Raw genomic sequence first — 21,859 nt, forward strand, 5'->3', positions numbered from 1 at the left:
AGATGGACCCTTGGAATCCAAGAACTGGTGCTTCGGATATATCTTCGTTATTTGACATGCAAAGCGTTCGACCTGATCCAAGTCCTCCGGATCCAAGCCCCGAAGTTCAAGCGTTACAAGACCAAGTTCATCAACTTCAACTTCAATTATCGAATGCACAAATGCAGGCGTTGAGAGATCAAAACGAGCGAATTAATCAAAATGTGCCACAACAACCTTTGGTAGAAGATTTAGCTTATGGCATTAACGGTATAAATCTGCAACGGGATTTACCACCACATCAATCAGCTCGACCTCCGCCTAACATTCATGTTACACATGATAATTCTTCTTTTCCTCGTCCTCAATTTAATGTTCCTCCGTTTAATTTCAATCATCCTCAATTTCAAATTTTTAATCAACAATTTCCTCAACAAGCTCCCTTTGCGCAGGAAAATTCTTTTCATCAATTTAATCAGTTTCCTCCAAATAATTCTCACTTTGTTCATCAACAACCTCCTCCGGTTTTTCAAACACAGCCTCAATATGAACCTAGACAACATACTCCAGGTCCTCAGTATGCTAATCACCCTCCACATCCTTCTCAAAGACCTCCTTTTCAACCTCCTAGTGCTTTCTCGAACGTGAATTTGACTGTGCAAGCTCCGCGTTTCAGAAACAACATACATTTTAGTGGAACGGCTTCGCATTTGAAATCTTTTTTTCAAGATTTTTATCAAGAAATTCGAGATAATGAGTCATTTTTTGCAACTAAAGATGACAAGTATAAGATTAATTGGATTTTGACTCTTTTTGAACCACGTTCGACAGCAAGTTTCTGGTTTAATTCTTTATTAGAGCAGAATGCGGCAGGTTCTGGTAGTTTTGATGGATTTGATGATCTGAAGGCTTTAGAGTATAAGTTGTTACCTTTGCAATCTTTTCCTTTGTTTTTACAAGAATTAAGGAAGACCTTTGCTGACAAGAATGAAGACAGAACGAATCGGAAGAATCTCGACAATTGTAGGCAAGGTGCAAACACTATTGTAGATTATAATTCAAGATTCAGATCGTTAGTTATTCATGTCAGTATTTCGCCGGAAGATGCAATCTTGAAGTATGTTAAAGGTCTCGATCCCGACATTTACGCTGAAGCTGTTCGTTTACAAGGCTGGATTGGTAGTAAGAGTTTGCAAGAGAAGATGTTATTGGCGGTTCAAGCTTCTGAGATCGTTCAGGAGTTGTCAGAACTACCACCTAGTCATTCGTCTTATATCAAGAAGGTTCATAAGCCGGATGCGCAACATATTCACCAGTTTCGTCCTACTCAAGTTCAAGTGCATCGTCCGGATCAAGCTGTTCCCATGGAAATCGATTCAATTAATTTAAATTCATCTAAGAAGAAACCATCAGTCTTTTATCAAATTATGGATGCTTGTCGAGAACGTAAGATTTGTGCTAAATGTTTGAAAACTTATGATCTCCAAGGAACTCACGCAAAAGGAATTTGCCCAAATCAAAACAAGACGCTTCAAGAGAAATTACAGTTCCTCAACATCAAACCAGTATCGCAAGTCAGAATCAATCAAGTTGAAGAATCCGTTATCAATCAAAATGAGGAGTTCAATGTCAATTCAGTCGCCTTTGTTCACTCATCCGAGGAAGATTTTCTGCAAGTCAATGATTTTATGGCTGATTATTTTTCGGCTATGAATGAAATGATCTATCCCGAAGAAGTTCAACAATCAGAGGTGAATTTTGATATCAGTTCGATCAGAATTGATACTTGCCAGGCTGCTAATGGAAAATTCATTGTACCCTTTACCCTGTCAAATGAAGGATCCCCAGTTGTTGTAATGGCTTTGATTGACACAGGTGCGATGGCTGATTTGATAAGTCAAGATTTGGTGAACAAACACAAAATTTCGACTTCTTCAAGATCACCTATGCGTTGTTTTGGATTTGATGGATCAGCCGGGTCAAGTGGTGTAATTGATAAAGAATGGATTGGTACTCTTACGGCAACTTCAAGTTCATTATCGCCAGTTTCTTTGTCGGCGAGATTAGGAGTTACGATGATTCAGGGTCAAGATGTTATTTTAGGCTTGCCTTGGATGAAGAGTGTGGGAGCTTCGGCGGTGTGTCATAAAGATGGTGTTTATCTGGCTATAGAGGGTGTGGTAGTTGCAATGATGACCGATTCTTTGTTATCTGTAGATTCTTGTAAGTCAGAATCTATCGCAACTATTTCTCTCCTTGATTCTTCCACCACAGCTACAGACATCTTTCCTATGAATATCGCAACTATCTCAAATCCTACGTCTTATAACTTCGTCGACACCAACACTTCGATTCTTCCTCCCATTTCTCTTGACAAGTCCCTTCCTGTTAAACTTCCAAAAACTTGTTTGAAATACTCACATGTCTTTTTTCCGCAGGGATTTGTACTTCCTCCCCACAGATCGTTTGATTGCGCAATTGATTTAAAACCCGATTGTGATCCTCCATTTGGCGGACTCTACAATTTGGCTCAATCTGAGCAGCTTGAGTTGAGAGCTTACCTGGATGAGATGTTGAGTAAGGGTTTTATTCGACCTTCTTCTTCATCGGCTGCTGCGCCTATATTCTTTGTGAAGGTACCTGGTAAGAAAAACAGACCGTGTGTTGATTACCGAGGTCTAAACAAGATCACTAAGCGTGACAGCTATCCCATTCCAGTAATGTCTTGGCTTTTGAATCAGTTGAAGGGTTGTAAGGTATTTTCAAAGATTGATTTGAAATTGGCTTTTAATCTGATCCGGATTAAAAAAGGTGACGAGTGGAAAACCGCCTTTCGTACTCCTTGGGGTCTTTTTGAATTTACTGTGATGCCTTTCGGATTAGCTAATGCACCTGCAACATTTCAGCGTTTTATCCAGTGGGTTTTACGAGAATATCTGGATGTCTCATGTTTTGTTTTTATAGATGATATCTTGATTTTTTCGAAGACAGAAGAGGAGCATGCGTTGCATATTGAACAAATATTAGCTAAGTTATCAGAGCACCATTTAACTGCTTCCCCTGCTAAGTGCGAATTTTTTGTGACGGAAGTGGTGTTTTTAGGTTTTGTCATCTCGACTCAGGGTTTGAGGATGGATCCAAAGAAGTTGAACACTTTGGCTGAATGGCCTTACCCTCGAGATCTTGCTGATTTGCGGCGATTTTTGGGCTTTTCAAATTTTTATCGGCGTTTTATACCGGCTTTTTTGCAGATAGTAGCGCCACTTACTGATCTTACGGTAGCAACAGCTGATGTTAAGAACGGTCTATGGAACATCTCGGTCAAAGACGCTTTTGATTTGCTGAGACGTCTTTTTGCTGAGTCACCCTTTTTGTTACATTTTGACTTCAGTAAGAAACGTGTTTTGCAAGTTGATTCTTCTGGGTTTGCTTCTTCTGGAATTTTGTCACAGTACTCGGAATCGGGTCAATTGAAACCGGTGGCTTATTATTCTAAGAAATTGACTCCATCCGAACGCAACTGGCAGGTACATGACCAGGAGCTAGGGGCAATTATTGCCTGTTTTCAAGAATGGCGAGCTTGGCTGTTGGGTTCTACTGAGCCAGTTGCGGTTCTATCGGATCATGCAAATCTCTGGTATTTCATGACGGCGCAAGATCTTACTCCGCGGCAGGCAAGATGGGCTACTTTTCTTGGGCAGTTCGATTTTGAAATTTTGCATACACCTGGTCGTTTGAATCCCGCTGATCCCGCGTCTCGCCGTTCTGATCTGACAGACGGAAAAACTTCTTCAACTAAAGTGGTTCTTTTAGGGGTACGGGAATTGGAGACTGTTAGGATCCAGGCTGTTTCTTTACGGAAGGATCAGATTTTCGGACGGTTGGATCCTTCGCATTTCTTACCGGCATCAGTGGATACGCAACTTTGGTTCCAAGGGTTGTATGCTACGGATTTGCTGATTCAAGGACTTCGACCACGTCCACTCACTTACCAGAATGGTCTGTGGTGGTGGCGTGATCGAATTTATGTACCATTGGAGGCTAGACGTATGGTTATGCAGCAAATGCATGAGTCGCCATCGGCTGGTCACTGGGGGAGTATGAAGACCTTGGATCTCTTGACTAGAACTTTTAGTTGGCCGCATGTTCGCGATGATTTACTGATCTTTTTGCGGCATTGTGTCAGTTGTCAAAAAGTTAAAGTCGATCGTCGGCCACCTCAAGGCGAATTGGTGCCTTCACCTGTACCGGAACGACCTTGGTCGACAATAGGGGTAGATTTTATTGTAAAGTTACCTTTATCGAACGGTTATGACTCAATCATGGTAGTGGTTGACCACATGGGGAAAGGGGCGCATTTTATTGCAGCGAAAGAATCTTGGAATGCTGAGGAACTTGCTTCTGCTTTTGTTGCACAGGTTTTTTGCCACCATGGTTTGCCAGATGTGATAGTGTCTGATCGGGGTACTACTTTTGTCTCTCGGTTCTGGACGTCCGTTTTACAGTTGTTGAATGTTTCGCCAGCGCCTTCGACTGCCTTTCATCCTCAGACGGATGGGCAGGTGGAACGGGTCAACGCTTTGGTAGAAGATTTCTTACGACATTTTGTCGCCGAAGATCAATCTGACTGGGTGAAATGGTTGCCTATTGCGGAGTTTGCTTATAACAACTCGCCTTCTGCGTCGACTGGTTTTTCACCATTTTTTGCATACACGGGTTGTCATCCGCGTTTCAATTCTTTGGTTGCTACTTCCGGTGTTCCTCGCGCTGATTGTTTTGTGGAACGCATGCAGGCTATACACTTTTCTCTCAAGGCAAATTTGGAACGGGCAAAGGCGGCGCAGGCAAAGTTCTACAACGGTTCACGTCGTTTGGTGGCAACTTATTCTCCGGGGGATCTGGTTTGGCTATCGAGGAAGCATTTACGCACCTTGAGACCATCAAACAAGTTGGATGTTTGGCGTATTGGGCCCTTTCAAGTTAAGCGTATGGTCGGTAAAAATGTAGCTGAGTTGCTCCTACCTGCTTCCTTGAAACGTTTGCACCCTGTTTTCAATGTCTCTCTTTTGTCTCCGTTTTTTGGTGACCAGTTCCAGGTTCCGGATGTTTTTGGTAGTTTGTTACTAGATAATCAGGATGAAGGGGTGGCGGCTTTTATTATTGATTATCGGCTGACTAAGGAGGGAATTCACGAATATTTGATTAGGGGTGGTGATTCTTCGGGGTTGGATGATACTTGGACTCCTTTGACTCAACTTTCAACGGCCTTGGATATATGGTTGAAGAGGTTTCATGAGTTATCGCCGTGGGTTGGATTGGGACCTGCTGAGGATGTTTGGGTAGCGCGTTCTAAGATATTTTAGCATTTTGGTACAAGGCAGATCATATTTTGTCATAGACGAGTGCGGTTAGGGTTAGAATTATTATTAGTTTGTTTCAAGATTCTTCTGTATGGCTAGACGTTGTTCTGGTTACCTTTTTCTTTCTTCTGTTCCTTATTTCTCTCGTATCTGATTATGTTATCTTAAATTCTGTTTGTTCCTGAAGCTTATATGAGCTTTAGTTTGTTCCTGATTGTTGTCGATTTTTCCTTTATATACTCTCTTATCTTTTCTGTTGTAGAGCTTTTTCTTTATCGAAATATTTATTATCATTTCCCTTTTTCTAGAAAGACATTATTATTAAAGACCAGACCAGAACAGGTTCAAGTGTTCAAGACCAGACCAGTATCTAGGATACAAGGTTCCCCATCACACTTATACTATTTTTATTGATCTTTTCGAATTTTTCTTTACTCCTAAATGTTCTTATCAATTGCTTATGTAAATATATGATTTGAAAGATAATGAAATGAAGATAATGAATCAACTTTGATAACCTTGATGACTAATAACTTCAATAATAATATTGCCTTTGACCAAAAACTCAAATTTTCACATAATTGTTAAATTTTTTGCTTAAGTAGAGATCTTGCTCACCACAACATTTGTTGCCAAGGCACCTATGCAGGCCGTACTGTGATGATGAGTGACAGGAGGTATTACATTACACTCTTGCAGTGGATCCCAAAGAGCAGACTTTGCTATCATTTATTGAAGTGTCAGATAAAATGTATGAACAATATAGAAAAGAACACTTTTCCCAAATCACATTGATGGATGGGTTGATGGGGGAACCAGGAATGCACCTACTGAGTTTTGTGATGTAAATTACAATGTTTGATTAGGAGTTCAAATCTGGTCAAACCCAAAAGAATCTTGATTTCATTGTTTTTAGTCACAAAGGCCACATTCAGCCAGTGACCAAATAATTTATCATCCAGTGCAATATTAGAATCCACTTGGGTTGAAAAAAGTGTTTAAGACATCAACTTGAGCAGTTATATCATTAGATTTGATTAGAATGATAGCTTGCTTCTGAAAACATAACACTTCTCAATAATCTTTGACTTTGAAAAGCTTGTTTTTCAGTTCTCTCAGTGAGTTGATTGGTTGATCAATGAATTCACAATAATATTCCAAAGATTTTAGATCTTCAGTGGAGCTTTACCATCAACATCACTGATTACAAGGATCTCACATTGAATCCAACACCCAAACCCAGTGAAAGCCAGTGCAGAGTGTGTGAAAATGTGCTCAAACTTTCACAAACCCACTGTGCATCACTCAGAAGCTGTTACCCAGAATCTTGAAGGCCCCTGCCACAGGGGCCAAAATTGATGCTCACATGTATGTGAGCGTTGTAGACTTTCTTGAAGTCTCCAAAAAAGATTCATTTTCTTTCAGATTCATTCAATTCACAATTTTGGTTGTGTTCAGGTTATCAGCCTGTTTTGCTCACATTTTGCTTGACATTTCTTGAGAAGGCTCATTTCCATCTTGGATGAGCAATAACTGAGTCCAGATGAGTACTCAGGATCAGCTCATGAGTCACTGAATACTCAGCAATTTGGTCAAAATTACAATGAGCACATGAACTACACCTTCCTCAGGCTTCATTTCTTAGTGAAGGCCTGCACAGGGGCCGTCCCATTTGAGATGCTCAGGGAATACTCAGTATCATCCCCTGGCTGGGTCATTGATGAGCCAGACTTCCTTGCTAAGCAATGAAACCTCATAAAAGAGCCATCCCCCTGCTCAGTTTATCTCAGCCGCTCAGCTAATCCTAAGTGATGTCCCCTGGATAAAGCTGCTCACACTGAGGGGCTGAGATCAACTGAGCAGCCCCTCAGCTAGTCCTCTGTGACATCCTTTGGATCCTTCTGATCCCAGGAATGCCCCTGAGGACTAGCTGAGCAGCTGAGCAGCCCCTCAGCCAATACTCAGTGACATCCTTTGGATCCTTCTCCCAGGAATGCCCCTGAGGACTAGATGAGCAGCCCCTCAGCCAATGAGCAGTGAAATCCTTTGGATCCTTCTGATCAATAAATGCCACTGAGGGATAGCTGAGCAGATGGGCATCAGGCTTCATTCTGGAGCCATGAAGCCTGAGGAAAGGCTGGACCTATGTGATCCATCCAAGGGATGCTGCGGAGAATTAGTCAAGAGGATACTCAGGTCAGCTCAGCCCCTAAGCTAATCATAAGTGGTGTCCCTTGAAGCCTACTGAACCAGGGAATGCCACTCAGGATCAGCTGAGCAGCTGAGATAAACTGAGCAGATGGATCAGCCCTTCCTCAGACTTCTTTGCTCAGGAATAAGGCCTGAGGAAGGCTTAGTTTTTCTGCTCAGTCCCTGTTGATCACATAATCAGATGACAAGCAGAGAGAAATTGGAAAGAAAAGGGAAAGAAAAGGAAAAGAAAAGGAAAAGAAAAGGAAAGCAAAATTGAACAAACATTGAAGAAAACACAAAAATTTCAACGCTCACACCTATGTGAGCATCTACTTTTGCCCCTGTGTGCAGTGCACTCCAGTGCAGGTAAGCTAAGCCCAGTGTGCAAAAAACAGCAGTTCATTTCAGTTTTCCACAGATGGCAATTACAATTTTTCAATTTTCCAAAGGAGAGCATCTTTAAAGTGATCCATTCCCAGATCAAACAACATCCTAACTGAAATACAACATGCCCTACATCAAAATTTGATTTGAAAAATTTGAATTTTCAAGAACCACTGAGGAAGTCATCCCCAAGAAGCACCATCAAAGCATTTTTTCAAAAAGAAAAAAAAACAATTTCCAAGGGCTGGGAAGCCAATTAAGTACCCAAATTTCTAGCCACTTTTTGGCCAGCTTGGACACCTCCAACAGGACTTGTAAATTGGTTTATTACTAATATATCACTTGGCACAAGATGGCTAAAAATTCCTTCCAGTTGATAGATTTGATCACAATGATAATGCACCGACCCGGCCCGGAACAACCGGGTTGAGCGGGTCTTGGTGCACCTTTGAGGAAGATTAGGTTGACCCGGTCCGGATTGCTGATAAGAAAACAGGCAAGTTTTTGTGAATTTAGAAATTGAGGATATCATTTCTTCAAATAATCAAATCTTTATACATTATTGGTGCCATCCTAGGCTTTTATAAAGGTATCTGAAGCTCAATTCAGGAGTTGATCCTATCCGGATTCCGGCATTGATTTCATGGGTCATTTGTTTTTTTTGAAGCCATTGTCCAGTCTGGGCTACCGGACCGGGTCAGCCCGGTTTGAAGCTGAGCTGACCCCGGGTTAGCTGGAGATCTCCGGGTCAGGGCCGGGTCAATAATGCAGACTTCTCACTCTCTTTGAAGAGGACATAAATCACCTCTTGTTAGGTTTTGAAGCCTAGTCAATAGTTGACCCTGGTCCTAGTATGTAGAAGGAGTAGACAAGGCTGTGGGGAGGAGCAAGGGTGTGAGTTGGTGGAGTTGAACATCTGTGAGTTGATAAAGAGTTTGATGGATTGGATCAGCTTGATGAGTTATCATTTCTTTTTGTTATTGCTCAATTGCTCCTTAATTTTTTTCTTGTTTTGTTCAAGTTTTGATAAATCCATTTGTAGTTCTTAACTTGATTTTGATTTGTAATTTTTCCAGATTAGTATGATCATGAAGAGTTCTTTAAGCCATCCACTTTTTAAATTTCCAACTGAATTATGGGATCTTATCTTATCATTCATACCAAACTCATTAAAATCATTCACCACTCATTCACTCTTGATTATCTTTTATCAAAGCGAACAACAACAATCGATTATCTCAAACAACCATCTGTTTCATTCTATCAATCTCACATCTCATTCTCAACTCAAGACTTTGATTAATTCAATCCAATCTACAAATCATGATTTCAAAACCTTACCTCGGACCTTTTCACTTAAAGCTTGGAAACTCAAGGATAATCATTTGTTCATCAATTTATTGAATCAGATTAGTAAGAATTTAAGAGCTATTGAACTTAATATTGGACCTCTCTTTGGTCCTGATCAACTTGAAGAAGTCTTTGAAAATGAGAAATCTAATCTTAAAGTCTTATCACTTCGATTCAACCAAAACGTTTCCAAAAGATCTTGTAAAGTTTCAAATTTCTTAATTCAATTCGATTTCTTGTGAGATTTCTAATCCTTTTTTTTGCCTGGGGGGTTTCTTTTTCGATCAGATGAACCGTTTTTGAAAGGAGCTTATTTTGATTCGACCATTGATTTGATTTCCAAATGGTCAGCTAAAAGTTCATCATTAAGATCATTTTCATTTATACAAGATCCAGCACCACCACCTATTAAAAAGAAAAAGATGGGAGAAATAGATGAAGGAGGGATAGCACAACCTATTATCTTATTTAGGTTTGAAACGTTAAAGACTTTTACGAGTTCTTCGATCGGTAATCGGATTGAAGATTTAAGAATCCGAATTCCTAATCGAAACCTTTTACCTTCACTTACACAAAAACTTAATAACCCATCAAGTAAACGATTGTCTAGATTAAAAACTTTGGATCTTTCGACTACTTCTTTAAACCATCAATCTGTTTTAACGATCTTAAGAAATTATCCTTCAATTGAACATTTAATTTTGGATAGAACTCATCTGATCGTTCCAGTTAGGTTTGATGCCGATCAGGAAAGAGTGACAGAAACGTTAAAGAACATTGGGATGAGTGTGGCTACTGTAGGGATCTCTAGAGCTTTGGATGCGAATAGGGCATGGCGTGAAGTGGTTGAAAAGATTCAAGTTCAACGGAATTTGATTTTAATGCAACATGATCGGAATCGAGATCAGCTTCGAGATTCAAGTCATGGGAATGCTTTGAGTAGTGGAAGTAGTAGTGGGTTGAATAGTAGGAGAAATCATACAAGGGTAAAGAAACCTGGAAGGAGCGCTTTTGCTAGTGGACCAATGAAACAAGCAAGACTTACATCAGAACCTTTTCCCTCAGTATCACAACTTACTAAAACTTCAATTGAAATTCAAGAAACGATTTTACCCACCAAGATTGTGATCATCCCATCTAAACCTAAATTGAAAACCTTAAGTGTTGGTACGAGCAAGGTTACCCAAGAAGTTAGGAATCAATGGAAAGAATGGTTTGAAGAAAGTTATAGAGATGGAATAGAAAAGTATATTAAAAATGTATATGAAAAGATTTATGAGTTTGAAAGGAATTTAGAACTTTGGAATTCGAAGAAAAATAAAGAAGAAGAAGAAAATGAAGAAAGAACTAAACCATTGTTATTGAAATTTGATGATGAGGATCAAAGTATAGATTCAAATGAAACGGAGAAATCAAGATTTAGTCAACCGATTCTAGAGTTTTTAAACCAATTTAATTTAAGGATTACTTCAATTGAAGAAATTTTAAAGGATTTACAACCTATTGAGATCCGATTGGATACCCAAACTTTAAACATTCCAATCTTTTGTTCTATACCAGATTGTAAAAGGTTAGGAAAAGTGGTTTGGGATACGGATAGAAGAGAAATTGATTTGATTAGGATTGGTCAACAATTGACTAAATTGAAGATTGAAGAATGTGTGGTTGAAGATCAAGAAGTTGGAAAAGTCATGGATGTACAAGATCATGATGATGATGATGATGATGAGTTGGAAAAAGAAGATGGTGAACATTTGGTTGGGTGTGGTCATTTTATTAATCGTAGGATTTGGGATTCGGAGTATTGGTGAAGAGGAACAACTGGTTCATTGCAGGGTATTTTTTTAGCAAAAGAATTGGATTCGAAATTTCGATTCTGTTTTGATGGGTTTTGTTGTTTAAAGAACATTACATTTAACTTCTAATGTATAATACGACCAACAACAGTTTTTTGAAATTCATGAGTTATGAATTTCTATAGTTTTTTTTTCTTTCGTTGAGAAGAAGGGAAAGAATTGTGTACGTTTGAACAGTTTCGTTATAGCATTTTAACTTTTGATGTGTGTGGTTTTGTTTCCTTGTAATTTTCATATCTTAATTTTTCATTATTGATTGACATTAGATTCAGAGAAATCTTTTTATAAAATTTGTGACGAAACTTGAGAGAATTAGGAAGTATGGTGAATAAGAAGTTGGCATGTAGATTCAGACAACAGATGGCCCTGCGCACACCGGGTCCAAGGATGCAAGGTAGTGCATGCGCCGATCAGTCTCAGTCCGTGTTGGTTACAGTTTGATGAAGCAAAGCAAGTTTTGTTCCGATTGCTCATGGAAGGGGCTTTGATGCAAAGGTAAATGGTGATCTATATGATGAAAGGCAGTCCAAAAAGTGAAGCGGTTATCACAACCAACAGGAAAACATGTGCTTGAAATTGGATGGGGAACATATATTATTGCCTGTAGAAATTATATTGATAAGAAATGAATGAAAAGAAGGATGACAGAAGACTGAATGTGACGCGACAAAGAAACTGGAAAAGGTAAACAGAAGGATATACAAAAAGTGCACAAAAGTACTACTACTGGATGTGTACCTGATGCACAAGGGAGACATGCGATGTCGCTTGCACTTTCATGGATTGGGATGATTGAAGTCTGATATCATCGAGTATGTCAGACAATTCGTGTGCTATCAACAGGACAACTGGAACACCCTACTACCAATAGCTGAATTTTTTTCAAACGATAATGGAATCAGATCATGGAGCGCTTCTCAACTATCATAAGGAATTGGAATTCACCTATCGAGTCTGAGCCCAATCATAATCTCCAATCTGAACCAGAGCGAGCCACATGAACCTAAGTGAATGTACCAACGTGTCATAACTAGCTAAGCACCAAAAATGTTGGCTTGTGAGCACTCACTCGAGGTGCTTACAACTGTCATGGTAACATCCATCTTACCATAGGTCCACCCGCTTATAGTTGGCCACATTTGACATCTCTCCTTGATGGCGCAAGTTTGACGTAATAGCTATGGGTACTAGTCGCCCTGCGAGCGCGGTAATTTGAGCTCTGAATCGACCTTGATGAATCTCGTAAACAAAGCCGCTAGCGGCTAGTCCACTGTCCAGCAAATAATTGAGTAGTCGTCAACTGTGCGCAGACCAGTCTGTGGAGACCCAAACGAGCAATAGAAGATCTACTTACGCAAAGGTCAAAGAGACAACAACATGAAGGTATATTGGGTGACTCGATCGAACTGGACTTGAGATGATCGACTTGAATGATTTGTAACCAGTTCAGCTTGAAGACGGCCTGATATTGTTTAGCGCTGACATTGACATTGGTTCAGATCAATTCTCTCAATAGAGCCTCTTGTCAATTTCAGTCCAGGCTGAACAATCGAGGAAAACACGCTGAAATACATCGCAAGATGCAACTCTTGCCCGGTTCTGGTTGAAACCCTCTACTTCAAGCCCACCCAGAAGGATCATCAGCCCTTCCAAAGAAATTGGCCGACTTCAATGGCGCGTACTGCGAGTACGGAACTCTTTCGAGTATATAATGACTCGTTTACTGCTCATTCTCGATCATTTCTCATCCAGCTTGTTCATCCAATCTTTCTTATCTGCTTTCCATCTTAGCTTTTCAACTTATCTTCATATCACCTATATCACCTTCACTTTCACTTCTTCGAACAAATATATTACAGATCTTATATACCATATACTTCCCTTGACACACATATCACTTTTTTGATTATAAAAACATTTTCATCTTATCTCATTTATCCTTACAAACTTTCAACTTACAACAATCTTTATCAATATGCAAATCAACATCGCTTACGTCGTCGCCGGTCTCCTTGTCTTTGTCTCATGTAAGTCTATAGCTTTTTTTGATTTATTCTTTCATTGTTTGCGCGTCTCACTGAATTTCTTTGGCTTTTCAGCAAACTTTGGTGAAGCCGATGCTCGCATGATGACTACCAGCTACAAAGGCGTAGAAGCGTTAGTACATTTTCTCCATCCGTGTCCCAGTGCTATGAATATCTCGACTGACTTATCTTTCCCCCCTCAGTCACCGTGCACACAAACGTCAGGCAGATGGGTATGTTCCACACACCGCTACTGCTTATGGCGGCCCCAACAATTCCGCGGCTGCTCAACCAATTATGGGAAGTGGAGCCGTCCATAACGTGGCAGGGACATCTACACCACCTACCAACACACCTGTTGAAGGCTCATCCCACCCGGAATCAGGTTCAATTGTTTCGCCGATTTCCAAACAAGCCCCCGTCTCTGCTACCACCCCACTTCCTCCTTACTCATCGCGTCCTAACGCTTCAGCTGGAAGTGCTCCTCAAGCGTCCAGCCCACAAATCATTTCGCCTACCTCTCAACGACCTGTTGGGGGCTCATCTCCTGCGGAATTAGGTTCAATCGTTTCACCAATTTCCAAACCAGCCCCCGTCTCTGCTACCACCCCACTTCCTCCTTACTCGTCGCGTCCTAACGCTTCAGCTGGAAGTGCTCCTGAAGCGTCCAGTCCACAAATGCTTTCGCCTACCTCTCAACGACCTGTTGGGGGCTCATCTCCTGCGGAATCGGGTTCAATTGTTTCACCAATCTCGAAGGCGCCTGTCTCTGCTACCATCCCACCGCCTCCTTACTCATCGCGTCCTAATGCCTCAGTTGAAAGTGCTCCCACAGCATCCAGCCCTCAAATCCTTTCGCCTACCTCTCAACACCCTGTTGGCGTAGAATCACCATCATCATCAGGATCTGAAGGACCAGTCCCAGCACCTCTCAATGGCGAAGAATCTAACACCTCATCTGGTGCCCCTCATCACGGAAAGGCGCCTACCACGCCAATTACTCGGGCTTCTCCCGTCCAATCATCAGGCGGATCTCCTCTTCCTTTGTCTGATTCCATGCCTATTCCCAACGGTGGCGTCGACACATTACCCATCCCCATCCCATCAGGCGGTCCTCGTGGGACACCCACTCCATTCGGAAGCAACGCCCCTCTTCCAACTGCTGCGCGACCACTCATTGTGCCGGGACCTGGATTTGCAGGTCCTGGACCTGTACTCGGTGGCCCCGTCCCTGTACTCGGTGGACCGGGCTTTGGAGGTCCCATTCCTGTAGTCGGTGGACCGTCCTTTGGGCTTGGTGGACCTTCCTTTGGACTCGGTGGACCAGCCTTTGGACTTGGTGGCCCATCAGAAGGATTCCTTGGAGGCTCACATTTCGGTGTTGGAGCACAAGTTGGTCAAGGAGTTGGGTAAGTCATATACTCTCTTCATCACAAATATGAACACGCATTAATTGATTCCCTTTTTGAACAGTGTTGGTCCAGCAGGTGTTGGAGCTGGTGCAGGCTTTGGTGTTGGAGCCGACTTCGGGTGAGTAATTTTATTTTTGTTTTCTTAACAAATTCCGAGACTGACGTTTTTTTCTATAGTGCCGGTCAAGGCTTAGGTATTCCTGGTGCTGGTCTCTTCCAAGGTGTTGGCGCTGGATTTAACGCTGGTGCTGGCTTAGGCGCTGGTGTAGTACCAGGTGTTGGATCTGGTGCAGGATTAGGTGCAGGATTCAATGCTGGTGTAGGTGTCGGCGGAGGTGCTGGCTTAGGTGGCTTCCCAGGTGCTGGCTTTAACACCGGTGCTGGTTTAGACGCTGGATTCAACGCTGGTGCTGGTTTAGGTGCTGGTGCCGGATTCGGTGCTGGTGTTGGTGCCGGAGTAGGTGCTGGCGCTGGCCTAGGTGGCTTCCAAGGTGCTGGATTCAACGCTCGTCAGCATGTTGGTGCCGGTTTTGGAGCTGATGCTGGTGTTGGAGCCGGCGCTGGTCTAGGTGGCTTTCACGGCGCTGGATTCAACGCTCGTCAGCATGTCGGTGCGGGCTTTGGAGCTGATGCAGGTGTTGGAGCTGGTGTCGGCGTTGGCGCTGGAGCTGGAGTTGGTGCTCGTGCAGGTGTTGGAGCTGGTGCCGGAGTTGGTGCTGGCGCAGGTGTTGGAGCTGGTGCTGGGTTCCATGCTGGTGCTCAGCAACATGCCGGTGCGGTATTCTAAACATCAAGCCGTATAAATTGTTTTCAAATGTATTTCTCATTATTTATTAGCTAAACTGTTAATGTGACTTGTAAATCTTTTTGATATCCATGTACAACCTACTCTCAATACCAACATTTTGTACAAACTCTTGCAATCACTTTAGCTATATCACCATCACATAACAACCCCAGAATCGAAACATTCCCATTTCCCACGCAATTTAGCATACTTATGCGCTTGAACAAAACACGCATCCGATTAGTTCTCTTGAGTCCTCTTTTGGTTTGATCTCATCGTGCTTCTTGCGAATCACACGAGATAGTGTGACACAATGCATTGCCACCTCGCTCTTATCTCTACCTATATCTTACAAGCCATCAAATTTTTGTCAGATAGAAACTGCCTTGAGATGATTTAGGAATTCTATAACCCGCACAAGGTATCAAATATAACTTGTGGATTATGTCGATCGAATGCCTTTCAGAGCGCTAGCCATCTTCAATCTTTTCCCGGAATGTGAATGTGTATCACTTGAAGATAAGATGAAAGAGAGTCAGAGAACAGCACAATGAGATTTACGCCTCAGATATGTTAGATCAAAACTAAACAGTGAGCGAGTCTCTCATCGGTCACAAAAGACTGTGTCTTTCTTGTTGTTTTGGTCCGGATCCTTGGTGGAAAAGATGAGAATGATGGATTGGCTGAGCTCTTGAAGTTGTGAAGTCAAAAATGACATTTGAGATGAATCGGTCATCACTTTCACCTTTATTGGCCAAGAATTTGACTGATCAACTTGATCGAATACCATCAGTCCCTTTACCTCATTCCTAGATCCAATCATTATTCAATCGGTCGAGTTTGGTGATAGTTCACCCGATGTTCAAATCATCGTCATTAGTGATATTAGTAAAGCTTTCTTTGACGCTGATATACGAGCTCAATCATCAAGATCTCAGCCAAATGATCATGATTCGACATATCCATCTTGCCAATTGGTATCCTCCCAACTCTGATAGTCGATTTCTTGGTTCTAGACCCTCTCCTATTATTGCAATGTCCTTCAATGCCAATCGATCTCATCAAGCAGTAGAAACTCCCCGTGATCATACTGCTTTCCTTACTTCTACCGATCCAAATCTTCCGGACTGGCAGAGTACATAATCACCCTCGGGAATTTATGAAACTAGACATCCATCACTTCAAAGTCGTAGCTCATCTTTTTGTCAACCATCACTCAAATTACATCTACGAGTGACCTATCCGGGGAACATGCGGATTGACCTATCAACTGCATTGATCCTTAATCATCCTGCACCTCTCTTCATGAGTTTACCTGTCTAGCTGTGAGTGATGGGATTTGTTGTATCTGCAGCTGAAGTGATCTTGGCAATTGAAGCTAATCAATCAAGATGTCATTGTAAAATTATGTAACCTACTCTAAATCCAGATGAAAAAGTTGATGATGGGCCTCATCCATCTGAACTGACTCCGGGTGCAAGAATCCTACCTGAAATTTTTATACAAACTGAAGTTAGTAATGCTGATCAACATGTACTAAGAATGTGGGAGAAGTTCAAAGGTTTTTACTTGATACACTGCGTGACTGTCAAATTATTTGTCATGAACTCTTTCTTCCGGTAATGTCTTTTGCACCTCTTCTTCTTATTCATATCTTGAGTATTCCAAACTGAGGTCTCACTGTTTTGCAATCTAGACCATTGAGATTTTTGATTGGCCATAAAGGAATCAAAATCTGTGAAAAACTATAACTTATATTGCATCCACCTGAAACTTCAAACTTAATGTTGCAACATCACGTAATTTTTTGGTCAATAGATAGTCAAATTCAGCAAGTTTAAGCCTCACCCATGACACCTGGTATTATATTATACATCATACCACACCTAGGGTGAGTAACTCTCCAGATACCAATTGTAAAAATGCACTCATTCAACAGATATGCCATGTGATTGCTCATTTAAGTCTTAATCTCATGATGTATCATTTGGAATCAATAAAATCTCCTGTTCAACAAATATTATACATTTCTTCAAGCCAAATTCATCATAGGTACAGCCTCAATGACATGGATGAGAAAGATAATTGATGAGTGGAATTTTGGCTCATGGCTTTGTTACATACTGGCCATTGTCACCCAAGAGGAGAGGCTAGTGTTATTACAGACTAGCTTTGTTTGATTCTTACATCTGTCTAAGTAAAAAAAAACTGATTTTTTTTACATGTAAAGCTCTGATCCTTTATAAGACACATATAACTAGGACATACTGCTGGACCAAAGGTCAATGGCAGCTTCCATGTGTCCCTTTGACATCTTAACCTAGTTCCACAATGACAATAAAGTGTTTTGTGTGAAACTGTTTGATTTATCTTACAAAGAGTACAAGGATTGCCTGGCTTAGACAAGGGACAAGATGCAATCACATCTTGTTGAGGTGTCTTCCCTGCATGTTGTTTTGGTTGTTTTGTAGTGGTGTTGCCAAACTTGTCCATGATTTTGTCAGTTTCAGAGTCACTTTCAATGAAAATGGCTCTGGCTTTGTCCTGAGATGCACCCATTGGTGAGTCTAATGTTCTTTTGGCCATTTTGAAGTATAGAAATGTTTATATGATGATATTTTGAATAAATCCAGGTGAATCTTCAGATTTGTCACAAACAGAGGAACAGGATCAGAGGAAAGGAACCCTCTAGTCTTAGAATAATGTTAAAATTAGTCCCCAAATGACCTCACACGTCTCAAAGGGTTAGTACGTATAATCTCATAATATCTCAATGGCTCTCAATGGCTCTCAATACACGAATTCTCAATAGACAGCATTAGACTAACAGTCACTACAGGTCACAACAAGCCTAGATCCTTGGCAAGCTCTGTCACCAACCATGCTACAAAAGTCCTCTCAGAGCAGCTCAGAGCTCAAAATCCAACCATTTTGGTCAGTGACATCTGTCAAACATTTGTTCAAAATCCCACCTTTTTTGACAGTGACCTCCTTAGGTGCATTCCAGGAGCCTCACTATTCTCACTTTTTTCAGTCTTACACCACTCATCCCACTAATTTCTAAGCAACTTTTGAACAACCCATTTTTGAAGTATGTGGAGCCAAAACTATCCTCACAATTCTCACATACCTGCTTTTTTGTTTCTAGTCAATTCAACTTAGTCCAATAATGGGATACAAAGTTAAATCTGGGATTTTTTCCCAGTTTCCCAGTTTTTGTTTTTGTTTTTGGCTGTATTTTGGGAAACTGGGAAACTGGGAGAATGTGGGAACATTCCAAACACAGCCAAATACAAAACCTGGGAAACTGGGAAAAAACTCCCAGATTCAACTTTGTATCTCATAAATCTTGTTACCAAGCAGCTTGTAATGAACAAAATTCTTAACCTTTGTTGAAAAAACTCTAGTCAATGTCTGAGCTGATCTCCATTTGATGACATCATGGCTCTTACAGCACAAGATTGATCTGAAAGAAGAAAAGAAAATTCATATCACCCCAGCCAAATATAAAGCCAAGAAATCACCAATGTTCAATTGCTAAGAAAACGTCCAAAGGAACCTCAACCAAGATCTGCTTGGCTGCCATTTCTCAGAGGATTTAAGTTCTTGAATGGTTCCATGCACGTGGAGAAAGCCAGAGGAAGACAGTTGAGCACTTCAGTTGACACTTACCTGATCTCAACTTGAAGCAACCAACACTCAGCCAATGGGTTGTCTCTGGGCTAAAAATTTGTGGTACTGGTCCACTCAATGCTCAAACAGCACTTCAAGTTTGAGCAGTGAAGCATTTTGAGCTCAAATAGATGCTTGAGCAATGGATTGACAAGGTTCCTGCTTCTGGAGTCATTATCACGGGAAAGGTTATCAAAGCTTGATGGAAGTATCATGCTTGTGAAAGGAACCTCCCTGCAGATCAACAACAATTAGCTCTGTACTAACCATGGGGAAGCTGGGTCAGTTGACATTATGACTGTTCAAGATATCAATAAAGCTTATAATCTCATGGACATATATAATATGGATGAAACTGCATTGATCTACGTGTAAGTTCTGTTGTTTTAATATTTTCTTTGTCCTCATTGTCATTGTATGTTTTTTGTTGTTCACTATATGTTATTTTAGTATGCCACCCAATCAAGGTCTTGCCAAGGAGGGTAAATCTGGAGTGAAAGGAGTGAAAGTAAGACCACAAAATGTAGTCTTCCGCTGATAGTTTTTTTATTTTATTTTTCTCTGTGATTTTTTAATGTTTTAAGTCACTCATTTTCAATCATTATACTGATCTTGTTTTATTCCCCATTACACTTTCAATTTATTCCTTATTTGTCTGTTAATTCAAGTACCCTATTCTACATATGTACATATTCATTGTGTTTGTATTAAAAAAACAAAAAAATATGAATATACCTATTGCTTTGTCCTGCTTGCTTGGCTTCATAAAGATGGAAGGGCAGCAAGGGCAGGTCCAACATCTGCACCGCTCTGCCAGTCATGTATCGGGTCTTGACATGTAGCGGGAAGTTGTCCCGCTGCAAAAACACGCCTAAAAGTGGGGCGCTTCAGGCGTTGCTATATCATGTACATTAGGGGGTTTCAAGTTGAATTTTTTTGCGTATTTTTACGCTACAACAACTTGCCCGTTGTTGTAAAATATGCGTAAATTTTTTACAGCGGGACACCTTTTTAGGTGTCCCGAATTAAAATTACGTTGTTTTACGAAGATTTTTTTTACGAACAACTTGTCTGAATTTTTAAAAATTACACAAAAAAAAATTGAACTTGAAACCCCCTATTGTACATAGGCCTTACATAGAGTCCAGAGTGCGCGCAGCCGCATCCGCACGTTCTATGTGTCTGTGTAGTGTGCCTGTATAGCCGCCCATTTGTAGACTTTTTTGTTCAAGTTTCGCTTTATCGCTTTTCCTTTCCTCAGCCCAGAGAAACACCTTCACCTCATCATCAAATATGTTATCATTGACTTTCCGACGATGTCCGCTGAATCGTTTAGCAAATTCAGCACGAATCCCTGGGCTATCATTCAACTTTTCAACTAGCAAGCAATCTTTATCAGACCAACAAGACTCAAAGTTACATCCTATTTTCGCACCCTCGAAGGAAGTCACTAAACCATCCTTTGGCTCAGATCCATACCCCATTCCACTTCAAAGTCCTCTCCACCATACTCGTATCCCAGAAAAATACGAAATGAGTTCCAACCAAAACCAATTCGAAGAATCGGTCAAGCTGGATGAATCGATCGAATCTCTTCGTGCTAGGCTTGTGTACCAGAGCCGTAAACGTGGGATTGTAGAGATGGAGCTCTTGTTGAGCACTTTTATCGATGGTGGGAAACTAGAAGAGTGGAATATAGAACAATTGCAAACTTATGATAGAGTAAGCTCACTGGGATTTTCTTCTCTCTCGCTTTTATAACGCTCTGTGACTCTGCTTCTGACACGAAACTGGTATATTTCTTCATGTAAAACCAAAGTTTTTGAAATTACCAGACTGGGATATCTATTACTACGTCATCAAGAAGCTCGATCCTCCGGCTGAAAGTGAATGGAAAGACTCACAACTAGTCAACCAGCTTAGAATCCACACTGCAAACCGAGCCAAGCAGATCAGAATGATGCCAAGCCTCTCCACTACCAAGCATTCTAGATAGTGGACGAGGCTACTGTTTTTCGTCTCTCTGCTCGAATCACTTGTTTATCTGTAGATACTGTACATCATAAAGGCCATCTCAATTTGTAGCTTTCGTAGCGGGTATCCAAGAGCAATCCAGACAAAGCTGCTGCTCCTCAACGCAAAATCTTCGCAATAGTGTGAGCCACTTATTCACGTTGCCTTCACCCCTCCGTTGCTGGGGCCGTGCAGATGTAAATGTCTGTTTACGGGTTGATCTTTTGGCTAAAAACCCATGCCAATTCGTGTGAATCTAGCGGTCAAAATTCATCGCGCCCCTGGAGGATCTTGGAAATCATTCTTAAACAAAGCATTGCAATATCAACAAGCCTATCCAACATTGGCTGCGTACTCTACCTGTTGAATACTATGGGGTACCCTGCAAAACAGGACCCTTCAAGTTCAAACTTGAAATTTTGCGCTTCGGGATATACACATTAGGGGGTTTCAACTCAAATTATTTACGGTATTTTGCAGTCCGGTAAGTTGTCCGAGACCATAAAATTTACCGTAAAATTTAAAAATCCGGGACACCTTTTTAGGTGGTCCGAATTCATAAAACCGTATATTTGCGTAAAAATTCAACAATCCGGACAAGATGACGCACTTTTGTGGTAGTTTTTACAGCTGACCGATTTGAAAACACAAGTCAAGATCATCTCTTTACCTCTTTACCTCGTTCTCTGTATCTTGACTTTGATCTCCCTCATCGAATCAGATCATTAGTTTTCTTCCTCAAGTTTATTTCTTTTCAATCAAATTATCATTTCTTTACCTCGATCATCTCTCATCAAGTTTATCCGCAAGATTCCGTTTGAATTCGATC

At 41.1% G+C, this 21,859-nt stretch overlaps 3 protein-coding genes across 3 annotated transcripts; all 3 read left to right on the forward strand.

Moving 5' to 3' along the window:
- Nucleotides 1-8,998: 8,998 nt before the first annotated feature.
- MELLADRAFT_113618 (uncharacterized protein) lies at nt 8,999-11,077 on the forward strand (the record flags this gene model as incomplete). Its single annotated transcript, XM_007418330.1, has 2 exons — nt 8,999-9,467; nt 9,555-11,077. 2 exons carry the CDS (start codon nt 8,999-9,001, stop codon nt 11,075-11,077), a joined length of 1,992 nt encoding a protein of 663 aa, XP_007418392.1.
- Nucleotides 11,078-13,097: 2,020 nt separating this feature from the next.
- Nucleotides 13,098-14,752, forward strand: MELLADRAFT_95757 (uncharacterized protein; the record flags this gene model as incomplete). The annotated part of the gene is made up of 6 exons (XM_007418326.1): nt 13,098-13,149; nt 13,222-13,279; nt 13,350-14,418; nt 14,474-14,555; nt 14,620-14,676; nt 14,736-14,752. The coding sequence occupies 6 exons, from the start codon at nt 13,098-13,100 to the stop codon at nt 14,750-14,752; spliced, it is 1,335 nt and encodes a 444-aa protein (XP_007418388.1).
- A 5,578-nt stretch (nt 14,753-20,330) lies between these two features.
- Nucleotides 20,331-21,149, forward strand: MELLADRAFT_51038 (uncharacterized protein; the record flags this gene model as incomplete). The annotated part of the gene is made up of 2 exons (XM_007418308.1): nt 20,331-20,739; nt 20,837-21,149. The coding sequence occupies 2 exons, from the start codon at nt 20,551-20,553 to the stop codon at nt 21,011-21,013; spliced, it is 366 nt and encodes a 121-aa protein (XP_007418370.1).
- Nucleotides 21,150-21,859: the final 710 nt, after the last annotated feature.

Source organism: Melampsora larici-populina (assembly GCF_000204055.1).
Source record: "Melampsora larici-populina 98AG31 unplaced genomic scaffold MELLAscaffold_89, whole genome shotgun sequence".
Lineage (NCBI taxonomy): Eukaryota > Fungi > Basidiomycota > Pucciniomycetes > Pucciniales > Melampsoraceae > Melampsora > Melampsora laricis-populina.